At 38.7% G+C, this 18,752-nt stretch overlaps 1 protein-coding gene across 1 annotated transcript in view; it reads left to right on the top strand.

The window, feature by feature from the left end:
* The first annotated feature begins 8,309 nt into the window (after positions 1-8,309).
* LOC124138095 (hexokinase-1-like) overlaps positions 8,310-18,752 on the top strand; it is a 68,865-nt gene continuing 58,422 nt past the window's right edge. Inside the window, exon 1 of the mRNA XM_048393264.1 lies at positions 8,310-8,554. Within this exon, the coding sequence (XP_048249221.1) occupies positions 8,480-8,554 (75 nt within the window). The 5' untranslated portion in view covers positions 8,310-8,479. The remainder of the gene's footprint in view (positions 8,555-18,752) is intronic.

Raw genomic sequence — 18,752 nt, 5'->3', positions numbered from 1 at the left:
TGAAATGTATGCCAGGGAAACGCAAGACCTAAAATTTAAATAGCAAACGTTGCCTGCCATATATACATAGTTTTATGAAAACTATTAATTCGTTTATTAGTTCCGGAAACGAACCAAAACAACATTTGAAAGAAGTCTAATCTGTTTTCACCTTGAAAACGCACAATCTAAAAATTAATTATAACAAAAAAACACTAGTTGGGTAATTGTCTTATTTTTTTAATGCAAAGTTAATTATGTAACAGCTTCTGAATTAAGCACTACTCTCATTGAACATATCCTCGACGTTATGTCTTGGAAACGCAAACAATATTATGTATATTTTTAAAATATATAACAAAAGGTACAAGCTCAGCACTTGCCTAATGTGTAAACACAGATGAAAACAATTGTGATGCTCCTGAATTGATCCCACGATTCAGTCCGATTTTCTGTAAAGGAAACGCAAAATAACCTAAACAGCAAAAGGTTCTTTCAGCACTTTAATTGTGTGAATTTAAAGTAACATGTTATATGCTCCACAAAACTCTACCCTATACAGCTGCCGTAATTCTTATAATAAACGCCGGTCAAACCAACGCAATGAAGAGACACCGAGGAGGAACTTTTGAAACAAGAAAAAACAAACAAACAAAAAGTTGATTCAAAATAAGGCCAAGAATAAACGTCAGGCCGAAATAAATACCGGAACGACACTTGTTTGAGTCCCGTATGCTGCCTTGACAAGGCAAACGAAACAACATAGGAACCCCTTGATGTGAGACTTTAATACGGCGCCAAAACTCCCTCTGTGTGACACAAACACAAGGGTGACAATGTCGCAGATAACAACATTTACACGACAATATGTCCTAGATATGTTGGAGACCGCCTCCGTGGTCTTGTGGTAGAGCGTCCGCCCGGAGAGCTAAAACAAGGACTGGTCGGCTCGGAGTCAGTATACTGTGTCTGAGTGGGGTATTCATGTTAAACTGCGGCATGGTATCTCAGTGAGCTAGCACTATAAATCGGCATCAGTCCGGACTAGTACAAGCAGCCACACACACACATACACGTGCATGCACGTCGCTATATAAGTGCAATAATCTTGGACGCAACGTTAAACCCAATTTCACCTCACCTCACCTAGATATGTTGGAAGCTGTTGAACATTTGAAGAACGTAAACTCGACAAATAATTGTGTTTTCAATAGTCACTGAAGCGTACGTACAATATCTTAAAAAATGATGCGCGATGCAATTCCCTTTAAATCTTGACTTGTGCCTATGGTCCCGTGTTTTTTCAGGTGAACAATTGACTTGTCTTTGCATGTGTTTGTGACGGTGCCACCGGTGGGACAGGATACGCTCACCTTTTCGCGAACACCTGGTATCATCACTATTTGACATTGATTCATAACAACATGTTCATGATACAGCCGGAATCGTACAATCGACTCTGCTTTTAGCAGAGGTTTGTATTGGATATGGAAAGGGTTTTGTCGCTTTTATTAGCAAGACGTTACTGGTAGGAAAACAATGTCTCATAGAAATACATTAATTCAAGGCGACTCTAAAATATAGATATTTTTCATAAATATTATACTTATAAGGACACATTTCACGCTAAACGAAATATTAAAACATGATTTCGAAACTGTTTGAATAAAGCACCACGATATAGCTTCACCCGACCAGTGCTTGGTTTCTGAACCCTTGATTTTGTCCAGTGACGCAAGATAAGCTCATGCAACCTGGGCCATGTCAGCCACGTATTAAACCCCCGCTGTACAGCACGTGTCACAGGCGGATCCAGGATCTTGAAAAAAGGGAGTGGGTCTGCACGAGAGCACGGTGAATGTATGGATGTTAACTTCTTTATTATGAGGAACACAACGTTTCGGAGTATATACTTACTTCTTCATCAGTAATGTTGCATGAATACTGTGACGTAGAGGACATATATATGTACACGTAAGAACAAAAGTAATAAGATAACAAAGGTGGAAACTTAACAAGGGAAGCCAAGAGTTTATTGGCGCTGATAGGTGATTAGTAATGGACAAATGGAAGCAAACACTTAACAGTAAATCAGCGGTGATGATTTGTTTGTTTGTTTGTTTGTTGTTTAACACCGCACTCAATATTCCAGCTATATGGCGGCGGTCTGTAAATAATCGAGTCTGGACCAGACAATCCACCATGAGCGGTGATCAAAGACTTCCTGTTAAATATGAAAATAGGGTGGGAGAGTAGGATCCTCTCTGGATCCGCCATTTCTGGATCCGCCAGTTAGTTATGAACAGGACCTTGTACTGAAGATAAGCAATGACATGTATTACTGCACCCGGATTCTTGTCATACTTTATACTAATCAGGATATTATCAAACAGTACTTGGCGGCGTTCGAAGGGTGGTTAAACTGTTGCTGACCGGTGGAAGATAGCCTTGCTCCAAGACTATACTGAAAGAAAAGTCCATGTATGTGTGGGGCGGTCGGGTAGCCTAGTGGCTAAAGCATTCGCTCGTCATGCAAAAGACCCGGGTTCGATTTCCCGACATGGGTACAATGTGTGAAGCCCATTTCTATGTCCCCCACCATGATATTGCTGGAATATTGCTAAAAGCGGCGTAAAACTATACTCACTCACTCACTCACCATGTATGTGTAGTAATTCTATCTTCCTGATGCAAGTCTAGATATGTGGTTAGTAGACCCAGAGACCATATAATAGATTATCTATTATATGGTCTCTGGTAGACCCTAGTCTCTTATATGGACAACTTGTTCTCATTATTTACATAATCTAGAAATTATGATTTGAACTAATAATTATGACCTTACAGACTTGTGCAAGTCTAGGTGGCACACAGTACGCTTGTCTACGTGCGGGCCAGTGTGTTCTGTGATCGGAGGAAGTGTGTCAGCGTGCGATGTATCACACGCACAGCCATACGTGTTGTAATACGCTTTGATAAAAGGCAGTATTTTGGAGAATTGACGACGTGTAATGTACGGGATGTGGTATCTACGCCATGAACAATCCCTAAATGTTGTGTGAGAACGAGGTTAACCTATTTGGACATATGCGTGTAAAATATTCTCAAAGCAGATTGGTCAGTTGAAGCATTTTGACGTCATATTGCTACACTGAAGTAAGACGAGTTCTATGGATGAACAACTTCTTTATTACAATTAGTGCGACGTTTATGGATGAACAACTTCTTTATTACAATTAGTGCGACGTTTCGGTGTAGATCCTAACACCTTAATCAAGCGATTATCATCACTCGCTTGATTAAGGTGTTAGGATCTACACCGAAACGTCGCACTAATTGTAATAAAGAAGTTGTTCATCCATAGAACTCGTCTTACTTCATCACTCCAACTTCTAAATGCCACTCAAAGAAGTTATATTGCTACACTGTTCAGAATACATTCGTGACCAACTCGTGTTATTCCGGTTACGGAAAGGGGCGAGTGGTGACGAATGTTCAGAATATTGACATGTGAAATTTATATCCATTGTTCTCGACGTCACTTTTATTCCAAATAATATCGCCCTTTTAAACAAGTCTTACGTTATTATATACAGGTTAATGTTTATGTTACCCAGTACTTATTAAAGTCTTTGTGATCTTCTTTTATTTAATTATAACTCTTAATTGTTTTGTAATTAATGTTCCTATCTTACTTCTTTATGTGTACTTTATGCTTTTGATTAATTATAATATTTATCACAGTACACCATATTCTAATGGCTTTTGCAACAGAGGAAATCAACTCGTTTACATGGAAGAAACACACATTCCTCGAGGAGAGAGACAGGCAGACGCTACTCGGTTCTGCATGGATGCCCTACTCACGGGTGGCGCCCAAAAAAGTGTTCAATTAGCTGCAGCCTCAACAATCGTAATGAACAGTGAATGTAGGCCTTCTCTAAGACTGACGTTAATTTACATTCGTGTCTTGATATGAAAAGAAATCCTCATGTATAAAGCTGCTTATGAATTAATTGGGGCGGCGGGGTAGCCTTGAGGTTTAAGCGTTCGCTTGACACACCAAAGGCCCGGGTTCGATTCCCCACATGGGTACAATGTGTGAAGCCCCTTTATGGTGTCCCCCGTCGTGATATTGCTGGAATATTGCTAAAAGCGGCATAAAACCATACTCACTCACTTATGAATTAATTATTTCTTCTGAACAAAGTAGCAGTTTATGCAGTAATATCCATCAGCAGAGGAAACGAATATACGCTGCCAGCTAAAAAAAAACGCAATTTCTATTTCATTCACAAATAAATATTTTGTTGTTTTTCTCACAACTCTTAAGCCCAGGGTAATCCCTGGGTCAAGCTTAGGTTGCAAAATGTTCAGTCTGCGCACGTCATTATTAATAAAATCGACGCAGTTGCATTTCCTTCCCCCGTCAGTATATGTGTGTTTTCGTTCAACAAGCTTATTGTTGCATCACTATCACGGTATACATACCTGAAACAGGCCTGACGTGTGTCTGATGTTTGACTTCAAGAACTGACTCGCTGCCAAGCCACAGTTGGCACCCACCACGGGTTATATGTATAGAAGTCCCTCTTTGACATACACCCCGGGCGTGCTCAGACCAAAACAAAGGGAAATAGTTGTGGGGGTAATATTGCTCGTGAATATCAGGGAATACCCAGCAATGGTGAAGCACTGGAACCCAAACCCAAACGTTGGAATACCAGTTACCTTGACAACGTGTATGTTATGTAGTACCGCATTGCCACCTTATAATTGTTGTATCCCAGATGTTGGAAATTAAGCCAGGTTTTTTGTATAGTGCATATCGTCATCATCATAGTTTAAGGGACTTGTAATACAAAAAATAGCAGCTTCAATATATATGGTCAGACCCAGTGTCAGTACTTTTATACAGTACTGGTCTAGACTAACGCTTAGTCTCTGAAAATATTTAATTTTGATAGAATCAAAAACACACTCCATTAAAATTGAAAAGGAGACCCAGTAAGGTGGGAGATTCAGAGCCTGAGGAAAATCTAGACTTGCTTCATTTAGGGCTTTTGAATTACAGCTTGGTGGGAGAGAAACTGATACGGTTCAGGGACTGTGAGACAGACTAAGGATGGTGAATGGTTCATACAGCAGTAGAAGAGGTGAGTTGAGGTAAGGTGAGGTGAAATGGGGTTTAAGCGTATTGCACTTATACAGCGAAGTGCAATCGCCCGCGAATGTGTGTTTGTGTGGCTGCTTGTACTAGTCCGGACCAATAGCCGATAATAAAGTGCTAGCCCACCGAGATACCATGTCGCAGTTTAAAATGAATACCCCACTCAGACTCAGTATACTGACTCCGAGCCGACCAGTCCTTGTTTCAGCCCCTGAATGCCGAGCGCCAGGCAGGGTAACAACAAGTACCATCTTTTAACGTCTTTTGGTATGACACGGCCGGGGATTGAACCCCCGACCTTCCGCTCTCTGGGCAGACGCTCTAGGCGTGTCCAGTGCTATGGAGGAAAAACGAAAGGCAATAAAGTGTCTGAAGAACAGACATCCTCACAAGATGTTTACTTTATTTCACACAGGTGAATAAATAACTGCCTGTGTATAGGGGACCAAACTTACACGTTCATCGTGATGGTCATGGCACTATCAAGGGTACCACCCCTACCTGAAACCCCAAATACTATCTAACTTTCCACTTTGGGTCTCATTCTCTCAGTCATGCCGAGTCTCATTTGGTGATCCCTGAATCACGAATACTACTTTATACAAATCTCAAAGACTCGTGTCATAATTCACTAAAACAAAGTCAGAATGTCACACGGTCATAAAAGGGTGCGATTTAAAGTTAACAGAAAATATCGAAAGGATATAGTATTTTATTTATGTCTGATGATTCCCGAATACCTTCTTAATAGACCCCGAAATCTAAACGAGGATTGGCAGCCTCACAATCGACATGCCACCAGTGAAGATCCGGGTTAGAACAGGTCTTCAGCAATCCATGCTTGCTGAGTGCGGCGTTAAACAACAAACAAACACTATCGACATGCAGTAGGTCTTAGGTTGTATCTGCGTCAAATTGACGTCACAGTACACCGCGATATACACCATGTTTTACTTGACATACTGCAGTTACAATTCAATGATAATACATGCAGAAGCTACAGTGAAAGGGCAAAAATGACACCATATCAGCGCTCATCCCATCTTCCCGGGGCAAGCGTGTGCTGCGACCAGAAGTAGGATACGACCATATATACCTGGAATAAAACAACGCGCCCATGTCCATTAGCCTATATAGGTCGGTGCCTATATTAATGTCCAGGTACCCCCATCCATCCAAAGTGTCATCTTCTTGGAGCTTTGTGGTTTCAGATGAAATGTAGAAAAGTAAGATAGTGACAACGCTCCACGAAATAAGCTCACTTGACTAAAATTGGTATTAAAATATAAACAATCTCGTCAAAATCAAATCTTCACGGAGAGAGGTATGGAATGAGTTCGTTTGGGCAAACATCTAAATGGACAGGCATGAAACATTTGAATTAAGTATTAGAAGGTAAAAATGTAAGTTTAATGATTAAATATATGACATATATTCCGCACACGCACACACACACACACACACACACACACACACACACACACACACCACACACACACACAGGGTTTAAAATGCTATATATAGTATATATTCTGCTATAGCTTCCAAAACAGATCAACCTTGATCAAGGTTCAGACATGTGTCGGTGATATATATATGACATATATTCCGCACACGCACACGCACACACACACACACACACACACACACACACACACACACACACACCACACACACACACACAGGGTTTAAAATGCTATATATAGTATATATTCTGCTATAGCTTCCAAAACAGATCAACCTTGATCAAGGTTCAGACATGTGTCGGTGATTATGACGTAAATGTTTTGTTGTTGATTCCGTACAACCCACGTGCACACCCACGCGGTAATACAAAGGTATTTCTCGTTTCTTCCAACAGTGTTGTTGGTCTGCCGCAGGATGAGGGGGCCAACCCCGCTCCCCTGAATCCCGAATACTATCTAATTTTTCACTCTGAGTGTCATTGCTTAACCTAGATTAACATATAGTCTATAAAAAAATTATTACAAAATACATTTCACTTTAGAATTAAAACAAATCATTTTCCTGATGATAATTTGTGGAATAGATCAGGTTGTAGCTGGTTGTAGCTGGCTAGAGTTGCTTTTGTATGTAGGTCTGGATTAGTTTTGTTTTCATAAATAGAAATACATTCCACAGTCATAGTGCAGACTATGCTTACGACGGAATCCTCAATACTACTTAACACAAATCTCAAAATATATTGAGAAAAGGGCACGATTAGAAGTTAAATTACTGACAAAATATCGGAAAAATAAATGATATGAACGAATTTTTATATACATCATTTTTGTTCAAATGTTGAATCTGCCTACCAAATACGATTTTATATTCGTCCCGCGTATCACACTGCTGTACCCACAGAATACCCTCCAAATAGACCCGGGGCGGTCGGGTAGCCTAGTAGTTAAAGCGTTAAAGCGAAGACCCGGGTTCGTATCCCGACATGGGTACAATGTGTGAAACCTATTTCTGGTGTCCCCCGCCGTGATATTGCGGGAATATTGCTAAAAGCGGCGTAAAACCAAACACACTCACTCACTCCAAATAGACCCCGACTCTCGCGTCCACAAAAGGGGGTTGATATATAAGTAAATGGATGAGAAGTAAATCTATCTGTATTTTATTATGGATTGTTGCATGGTTATGTGTTATTCCCCTCCAAACAAATAAGAAAAATATTTCATAGGCCTATGCATTTGTTTTTAAATTAAAATGGGATAATAAACACCATGTTAAATTTATTATCTACAAACGTGTAGGGCAGATGTACTTGATAATACTGTACAATGGTATTCTGTGTGTATATAAATGCATGATGCAAAGACGTATATATAGATATATCTTACGTCTTTGCATGATGTAAATGAGTACCTCCTTATTGCTGTTGTAAACATCACATTCTTGAGATAATACGACTAATATTCAGCCTGTATAAGAAAAAACGAACTGATCAATTGACTCTTTATTGCGTCATCGGGATATTTTTGGGACGTTTCTCATTTTCTATTACATAATAGACAGTGATCCATTATAACATTGGGCCTATCTAGCCAAACAGGCGTGCAGTAATTATATGTGTATTTGGCACTTGTCCAGAAAATAATCCCTTGTTTATAATTAGTCATAAGCTAATCGTGTGCTTGTGAATCTGAGTTGTGTGCCGACATCCACGTATTTCTCGGGAAATCTGGAAGAAAATTTGACTTTGACCTTGGTTTGTAGAAGGTCACGGCGACTGAGTAAACAATATTGAAAGGAGTCGTCCGAATGGTAGTATCTCCTCAATGACCGACTGACCTTGACAAAACGAAGGCGGCAAAAAGAATGTCTGAGTCGCGACCCGATAGACGTTCATCTCGAAGGAGAGATCCATTTATTGAACCTGTAGACAAATCGGCTGTAAGTAAACTATTCTTTATTATCAATATCTGGCACGATTTCACTCACTGTCAGTCACGAGCCGCCAATGTTTTCATGTTTCGCACAAATATTTGCACCCTGCGACCTCGCACATGCAGCGGAAGTGGGTTTATTTTGACTGTTGGTTGGAATCGGTGTGATAATCTAACTTCTATCAGACAATATCTGTATCAGATATCAAGATTAAATAACATATAGCCAGTGTGTTTCGATACATTACTATACATCTCGTCACTGTCGGGTCTAATTTCTTCCTGTTGATTGCTCATAAATTTTAGATGCAACCGGTCATAGTGTATTCAGTGAAACTGATTATACAATTTATAGTTTAAGTGATGTCTATTGGTTTGAAGAGTAAAATTGAAGAATTTTTTAACATTTTAACAGTAAACATCTCTTGTAATTGAAGTTTCATGACATAGTATTTTAATGAGAAAACACCACTGAGCTTGTTTTCAGTTTTTATTGCAAGAAAGATGAATATAGCATCCATTGAGGCCTCTATTGAGTATTGTCAGTCTCTGTACATTGAGTATTAGAGCTTAGTATCGCCTGATATCTTGCGATACGGTTCGTATCATTAAACAGACCGACAATACCACTTGTATCACGCTACACCAGGGTTAGAAACTAACAGTTTTTGTCCACTAGTCCTCATAATGATAGCATTTAGCAAAACCCTTAAAATGGGCCAATTTCTACTAGTCCTTATGGTACCTTTACTATTGGGCAGTTTGGTAAGGACTATAAGACAAGTGCCAATTTCTAACGCTGTACACCACATCAAGTAGTAAGTAATGATGAGATCACTGAAACACAGCTCTAAAACCTCTTTCTTCATACATTTATTTTATGTTATCTCAGGCAAAGAGAACCATAAGAACAAAACATGAAGGGATGGTTATTAAATGTAACAGTTAGTAATCAGCTACCACATCCCTGTGTTCTTCCATGCCTACAGGTGACGCTGTGCTAATTCTGCCATAATGGGTGGTAACTCTTAGTTCCTGTTCTATTAATAGCATATCGTGATCTCACAAACTGGCGGTTCAAGTATCGTGTGTACCTTAGTATCCTTGATATAGTAGGTATTGCTGAATCATTACCGCCCTGTTGTGTATACACTTTATTGTGCAATTTTTACACCACTGACCCTCAGAAACATTGTATTGCCTCAGAACAAATCTGATCTCACAAATGACAAGTTGTTCTTGGAAGTAATTGATCATGGATATATAACATCAGAGCTCCAGATAAGCTGCGTATCTGTGTAAAATACGCATCAGAAATGCAGAAATACGCAGTAAAAGAAAATCCAAGCGTATCAAATACGCAACGAACATTACAGATACGCTACAAAAATAAAACTTGTGCGTATCATCAAAATATCGTGAAGTAACCCTGCGTATTCGATTGGCAAATCAGCAACTTATTTTGAAATTATAAACGGGCATTCCGTCAACCTTGCCAACAGTTACATCATGACCATTTGCCATCACACTTTCTTGTGGAAGTATTGTGGTATTTGTGAGTCCTATAAAGCTCTCGAACCCACACGACACCAGTTTGCAGGGACTAGATGAATAGTGTTCTTAAATATTTAACTTAAATACCCACATGTGTAAAAACTAGTGGGTTACAGAAACTTGAATACCCAGATAGAATTACTGATACCCAATGATTTTAAAATGCATGGGTAAAATACCCACAACACCAAAAACTTATCTGGAGCTGTGAACATGTTCAATAAGTGCTGATTCTTGTGTTTTTCTGTATGCCATTTTCCCTGTCATGCCTAAGGGTGCTATAAAATATGGTCATATTCTTTCTATTTTGTCCCAAAAAAATATCAAAGCTTAGCATGAAGGTCAGTGTGGATCTCTAGCCAGATCCCATTTTGCCCAAATGATTATTAAGATTTAGGGGGTCTATTTAAGCATTTACCACACACCCCCACCCAAAAATGGGTTGTAGAAAGAACTTATATCATATGACGTCGCCTTCCAGAGAAAACATTTGTACCAGTTTTTTATGCAGTTTAAAAAAAATATATATTGTGTCCCTAACAAAACTTATTTGTATTCATGATGTAAATATTCAATTAAAATTTGTATGGATACCTCCATGATATTCTCCACATGATTAGATGCCATCATGAGATATACAAGTGCCGACCATGGACACATGAGACACTGTGTAATCAACTGATCTCATGGATGTCATTCCATGTCCATCTGACATGCTGTCATGTGACTGACATGCTGTTTAGTGTGCTTTAGTCCTGATTTGCTTACTCATTCATTAAATTATTCATGTCAGATGTTGATGCCATATTACATGCTGAAACCACCTGTTTCCCTTGTGTATAAAATCTGGTTTGTAATCATAAAATATATACATGATCTGGTTTGTCAGGGACATATCTTGATATTCGGCCCCAAGTCTGCAGCAAATGTCAGTAATAACTCCCAATTTAGAACTAAACATTTCTCAATTCATGTACTATGTATAATTGTATTAATATCTATAACTACAGGGATAATTCTAGGGTGGGGCCCCTTAATTTGAAAAGGCCCACATTTTCGAAAACAATGGGGCAATTTAACAATTTGCAGTGTTGACAGGTGTAGGTGTACCTCTGGAATATTGGAAGTTTTCACAAAAAGGGCCCATGTCAGAAAATTCCTAGAGTGAACCCTATAACTAATTTTATGCAGAGCTCCAGATAAGCTTTTGGTGTTGTGGGTATTTTACCCATGCATTTTAAAATCATTGGGTATCAGTAATTCTATCTGGGTATTCAAATTTCTGTTAGAGTCTACCCACTGGTTTTTACACATGTGGGTATTTAAGTTAAATATTTAAGAACACTATTCATCTAGTCCCTGCAAACTGGTGTCGTGTGGGTTCGAGAGCTTTATAGGACTCAAAAATACCACGATACTTCCACAAGAAAGTGTGATGGTAAGTGATCATGATGTAACTGTCATTGTGGAGTTTGGCAAGGTTGACGGAATGCCCGTTCATAATTTCAAAATAAGTTGCTGATTTTCTAATCGAACACGCAGGGTAACTTCACAATATTTTTATGATACACACAAGTTTTATTTTTGTAGTGTATCTGTAATGTTCGTTGCGTATTTGATACACTTGGATTTTATTTTATTGCGTATTTCTGCATTTCTTATGCGTATTTTACGCAGATACGCAGCTAATCTGGAGCTCTGTTTATGGCTTCATAGAAACCTGTATTCACTTATAACAACCAATAAATAGGAACAGGTGTTAATGCTTTGTTATATAATTACATTGAAAACAATCTCAAAATACTCCTGAATTTAAGAAAATGTGAACTTTTAAAAAATTCCCAATTTCGAACAAATTAACAATTTTTCCCAAGTTGCCTGCCAGGGGACTCTTGGTTAGGAATCTGAGATAAATCCTTGTTTGTATTAATTGTAATCATAAATGTCTAAATGTCATAAATGGAGATAGTAAATATTAGGGCCTTTACGATTAACTCATGTATTCAGTGAATCGAACCGTATCCCTTCATGCATTAAATTCGTTATTCAAGGACACACAAATCGAAAATTTACAAAAGATATAAAGTGAGTTTTTTACCTAAAAATATCTATGAGAACTAATTATATGCATATGTAGATTTCTTAAAAGGCAGCCTTCTTATATATTTAATTTGACAGTTATGTGGTCACTGGTCATTGTCGTATTTTAGCAGATACTGGTACCTGGATAAGTGCAGTATATTGATGTATAATATTATACTTATCATTAACACTGTCAATGTCAACATGGTCAAACCATGTTCAAAAAATTATTTTGTTATTGTTTCACTGAATATAATAGATAATACATCAACTGATGACCTGTTACTGTATTCATGAATAAATATTCATATTCATTTCCATATATTCATGATAAGTATCTTATTCACCTCATCGCATATTTGTTGCAGCCCTAGTAAATATCACTTTGGTTTTGTTAGTTTTCCATGTATACAAAAGCTTCTGTGCTTGAATATTATCCTGATATCAAACAGCACGCTCTCAGTCCACATAAATCTGAAGACAAAGTCTGGTTTCCTCCAAAGGTCGAGATGACAAATTCGGTCAGTGCTTTAAAGATATCCTGCAGATATTTCTGCATTTGTTTGGACATGCTTTGTTGTCATTTTTTAAGCAGCATTTCTGCGACCTGTCAAATGTTTGCGTAAGATTCACGTCACTTTTGGGTAATCCTGTCAAATCCTTTCCGCTCATGTCTGTCAATGTGGCACGTCTGGTAGCATGGTTTTGTTAGGGCTATCTAAAAAAACACCTCGTCTAGGTCAGTGTTATGACAGAAGCTAGCTGTGTGTCAGTTTTAGATGAATGAGGTCGCCCCTAGCTTCATTGTGAAGGGTTGATGAGAAATTGTTTTCAGTTACTAAGGTCAGCAGAGACATTTGGGGAATCAGGTTTGAATTATGACACATCCAGTTAGCAAGCTTTCGCTTATCAGATACCAGAACTAATCACTCGTTTCATAAAATTGGTATTACATGGGAGGTCGTTTAGTATTCTATATGAAGCATGATAATCAAGAGTTCCTTATAGTGCAATAATCTGGACGTTAAACCCCATTTCACCTCCCCTGTGATCATGGTAATGTAGACTCTGATGGCAGATTTGTTTTAACATGGTTGTCTAAAGCTTGTCTTGTCCTGTCCCATTTGCCTCCACCTTGTGACAGAAATTCAAGAAGAGAGAATAGCACTGTTTCCGTGATGTTTGTGAGTTCAAACATGATTTTGATCTGGCCCTGCTCAGACAGTTGGTTGGTTGGCTTGTTGTTTATGCTGCACTCAGCAATATTCCAGCTATATGACGGCAGTCTGTAAATAATCGAGTCTGGACCAGACAATCCCGTGATTAATATCATGAGCATCGATCCACGCAATTGGGATCGATGACATGTATCAACCAAGTCAGCGAGCCTGACCACCTGATCCCGTTAGTCGCTTTTTACGACAAGCATAGTCTCCCTTTACGGCAAGCATGGATTGCTGAAGACCTATTCTACCCCGGAATCTTCACGGGTCTGCTCAGACAGCCTATAGTCTGTAGCAAATGACAGTAAAAACTTTTTACAGAAATTTTACAGAATTTTTGTGTGTGTTAAATTATCTTATAAAATGTAATAAAAAAGGACCCAGAGACTGTCTTTATTTTCTGAAACTGCAGTAATCTAGACTTGCCCACTATTATAGATTTGCATAGGCTGTGTTGGATATATTTGTTTCAGGGTCTGTATGACACACTAGCACTTAGTTTGGAATCCTAGATAAATTATTGTCTCACAAGACATTTTTGAACCACCCATTTAAAGATTTTCTATTCTATTCATCAACATAGTTTTAATCTAATGCTGAACACCCACAGGGGTTGAAAAATCAAGCAAGAGTTACCTGACCCTGGATCAAAAGCTGAGAAACTCCACTGGTCCCCTATGTTTTCAGCGTTGTCCCTGTAGTGTACAATTATTGTAACTTCATCAAGTTTACGTTTTCCTTCTCCCAAACCAAAAGAAAACCATGTGCTAGCCATATTTGTCTGCTTTTGGTTTTCTGTGATGTGGTGATCGCGTACAGTACTTTTGATGGTGTTAATATTTTCATTCATATGACCTTGTGGACATTATTTGAGCCTCTGGATAACAAACTCTGAGTGTTTGTAATGATGGTTTTCATTAGATGTTCTATTCCTAACCATCATCGCTGTGCAGCATTGGGTCCCTTGGGCACGCCAGAAACGTATGATTGTGGGTTCGAATCCCGCTTCGCCCCGATCTAGGTTTGTCAGCACCATACCTGTGCTCGTGGGTTTCACTGAAGTGGTAAACGTCTGGCTTTCCTCCCACATTAAGCTGACACGCCGTGATATAACTGGAATACTGTTAAAAGCAGCGTTAAACCCAACTCACTCACTCACTCTTAACCACCATTTTGTGAATCAAGGTGGGCAGATGTTAGTAAACAGGTAAGGTCGATTAATTTCTTTATTTGATTATGTTAAATATTTCAGATGAAAATATATATAAATTAATGATTGTTTTGTAAGTAATTTGAATTGACTTAAAATGCATTGGTCAAACTGACATAATCTTTGACCCACATAAAATGCATCTGACCTCGAATCTGCCAAGTTTGCAATACCTGAATCATAGTGAAGGGTTATGACCTCAATTGCAATGAAGTTATTGCAATAATGTTGTATGTACTGCGATATGTACCACAATATATGTGTGTTGCCTGTGTTCTTTCATCTGTAATTGGTTATGAGCCTGAGTGAAAAAAAACCCTTTTCTCTTCAACACCTCCATCCCACCCCCCCCCCCCCCCCAACACGCACACACATTTTTGACAATTTCATATTTTGTTGGATGTTGCTTTGATCACAAAGGATAAAGTAATAGATATGTTTTCAGGGCTTTTTCTGGAATTTTTGACAAGAGAAAATCTGGTTTCCTGGTCCGATAACAATGAGATTTTTTGGCGTGTGATGAGATTTTGCTATTTACGGAGATATTTTGTCTTCAAACAGTGGAAACTGTATTTGATTTTCGGTATTTGTGACTCCAACTATGTTGCAATTAATGTGACTAAATTATAAAGATATTTCCTCGCATATCCTATTTTTTCAAACATGAATTATTCCACTTAGAATATTTCAAAATATGTGTATATTACTGGATTATGTGCATTGTCTACTGAAATAAAATACCAATTACATTATAATTTATGTATTTCTGTTCATTGTCGACTTCAGGAGGAATTATGCACGAGTACAATTATAGATCTTTTGACAGACAATGTCACATGTTTACCACGATCAGCTGTTCCTTTCATTGGCATGCGGGGGATAACAAATCTGCAGTTATCAACTTTCTAGGTCTTCCACAGAGTGTGTTCCGATGGTAATTTAATGTATTAGCGATTATATTATATCAGATATATTATTTACATTCAATGATGGCATTACCTCCCTCCAGTTTTATTTGATGCTCAAGGTTTTTTTGTAGTATCCTTAAGTTTGTGACATTCTGTGTTGTGTATGTGTATAGATTCTATGATATTATGATATAATTGTGTGAACTAATGGGGCAGTTAGTTTTGGGTGGTGATGGAGAGCGAGATGGCGTGTTACGGAAGGCTGAACCGATCGTGTCTCTGTGTTCTAGTGTCAGCTGGGTTCGTTGATTGCACTGCAGACCTATAGATGTCAGAATGTACACATTGTTTCATCCCGTGTTCCTGGTGTAATTTCTACAATATGTATGATTTTGAAACACGCAATATACCCATATTTTTCCAAACATATTGTGATAAAGATACATATTCATTAGTGTTTCAAATTGTGGTATACTGGTAATACTGCACACCTGTACTGTCCTGCCTTCAGGTATTGATGGGTGCAACTGAACGTGATCTCACTGGCTTGTCTAGCATGGAATGGGGAGTTGCGGGACTGGGGAGTTGCGGGACTGAGTTGCAGCATTGTTACAGAAACATGATAGACTTGTTAGGAGTGTTGCTGAACAATTGTACAGTATTCAGGAAGGTCTTGGGACTATTTTATGTCATCTGAACATTGTTAGTCTCACAACATTCTTTTAAAAAACAAAGAAATGAGGGCCATCACTTTGAACAACATGTCACCTTGTGGGAAGAAACTGAATGTGATACAGACTGCTTGTCAGTTTAGTTAATCCAACAAGCAATGTTATGGTGATAAACCAAGGTTCATAATTGGAAAGAATCTAGCTTCTGATCGTATCACATCAAAGGGGCACTACTCAGCATTGTAAATTGCAGGTCCGTAGATCACTGCATGAGGAAAATGGAAACATCCTGAAGAAATTAGGGATCATATTAATATTTTTTGTCCTCCTTGGAGGATGCTGGACAGAGCAGATAGTTACAATGTGTACCCTGGCTGATTGTGTGTGGATGTACATTTATGGCATGTCATGACTCATTGCTCATGCTATCAGTCACTGGGGGTTGCCAAGCCTAGCCTTTGTTGATTGTGAAGAAAAATAACTTTCATTCTCTAACCTTTCCAATTTAAAGGTTGTTAAACCTTTTTCTACAGGACACTGGTTAGAAAAGCGTTGCATCGATGCATAATTTGTTACCGCCAGAAACAATACCAGTAACACCAGAAACAATACTTGATGAGGCGGGCTTATGGTTTGATGGTATGTCAGCACTGACTGTATTGAGGTGGTAGTTCTGGCACTATGTTCATGCCATGCTACTTACGAATCATGCTGATCTACCGGTAACTAGGGCTGGCTAAAAAAATCTCTAATAAGAATTATTATCAACATGATCAAAGGGAAGAAATATTAACGCTTATCGAAATGAAAATTGTGTCATTGATAATATGTTACATAAACTATTGCGATTAAATAAAAAAATTATTTACTGAAGTGGGTTTTGCTATATTGTCAGTTTCTGAAGACGGAAAGCAATGTTTTGTTTATGTCTTTAATGTCCACAAAGTAATCCATGCATAGCTGTCAACACTCACCAGTGACATGAAATATGTTGTTTTCTTTCAGAGCATTTTGTAGATTTGCTCAATTTGATCAAAGTTATTTCTCCAATATTTATTGATAATTGATCGATATTTAGTTACTGATTATCGGTCTCTACAATCTATATCGACAGCGAGCACTAGATCTAACATGTGTACATCATGAAGAGGAAACTAATTTAAGCTGTTTCAAAATGCGATCTAATTAGCAGAGAGGGTTGACATTCATGGAATATATACCAGTCAAAATGTCAGCAAACAGTAGAATCTACCAGCCAAATTTGAAGACCACTCCTCCAATGGGTGAAGTGTTACATACAATTTACAATCATTAGCTTGTCTAGTGGATAGAGCGTCTGTTCAGAGAGCGGAAGATCTGTTGTTCTATCCTCTGGTCGTGTTATACCAAAAGATGTAAAAGATGGTACTTGTAGTTACCATGGCTGACGCTCGGCATGAAGGGGCTAAAACAAGGACTGGTTGGCTCGGAGTCAGTACACTTTGTCTTGAGTAAGTAGGGTATCCATGTTAAACTGTAGCATGGTGTCTCAGTGAGCTAGCACTATAAATCATAAACATGCATGCACGTCTCTATGTAAGTGCAATAATCTTGAACGCGACATTGAAGCCTAATTTCAATTCACCCATTCTTAGACCGCCTCCGTGGTCTTGTGGTAGAGTGTCTGCCTGGAGAGCGGAAGGTCCGGGGTTTGATACCCGACTGCGTCATACCAAAAGACGTTAAGAGATGGTACTTGTTGTTACCCTGTCTGGCGCTCGGCATTAATAGCTAAAACAAGGACTGGTCGGCTCGGAGTCAGTATTCTGTGTCTGAGTGGGGTATTCATGTTAAACTGCGGCATGATATCTCAGTGAGCTAGCACTATAAATCGGCATCAGTCCAGACTAGTACAAGCAGACACACACATGCACGTCGCTATATAAGTGCAATAATCTTGGATGCGACGTTAAACCCCATTTCACCTCACCTCACTCATGCTTAATGTATTTATCAAGTTAATCATCAGTCATACATAGATATGTTTAACAGAACATATTTCAATTTTGAAAAGAAATGAAAGTCACTAGTCTTCATTATATATAACACTCAACACTCACAAGTAATAATTGACTGGTTGACAATTTTTTTCAGCCCATAATCTTGCAAAAATATTTATAAAGGTAGTTTCCAGGTCAGATGATCATCCCCACTGACCACTCATCTGGGCCAGCAGAAATAGGATGGTAGTGGTCAAGTTGACTGGTGTATTTATCGAGCCGTAACAGATTATTTTCTGTTCCATTCATTACATCCAAAGTATTGGATGTGATTACCAGAATATATATATTCCATCCCTAGTCAGTATGGGATGTGACTCCCCACATGGGAACAGTGTGTGAAGCTCACTACTGGTGTCCGGGGCAGTCGGGTAGCCTAGTGGTTAAAGCGTTTGCTCATCACGCCGATGATCTGGGTTTGATTCCCAACATACAATGTGTGAAGCCCATTTCTGGTGTTCCCCGCCGTGATATTGCTGGAATATTGCTAAAAGCGGCATAAATCCATACTCACTCAC

This window comes from Haliotis rufescens, unplaced genomic scaffold, assembly GCF_023055435.1.
Source record: "Haliotis rufescens isolate VD_foot unplaced genomic scaffold, xgHalRufe1.0.p SCAF_12, whole genome shotgun sequence".
Classification (NCBI taxonomy): Eukaryota; Metazoa; Mollusca; class Gastropoda; order Lepetellida; family Haliotidae; genus Haliotis; species Haliotis rufescens.
Note: the sequence above shows the minus strand (reverse complement) of the source record. Positions and strands in the feature narration are given on the sequence as shown.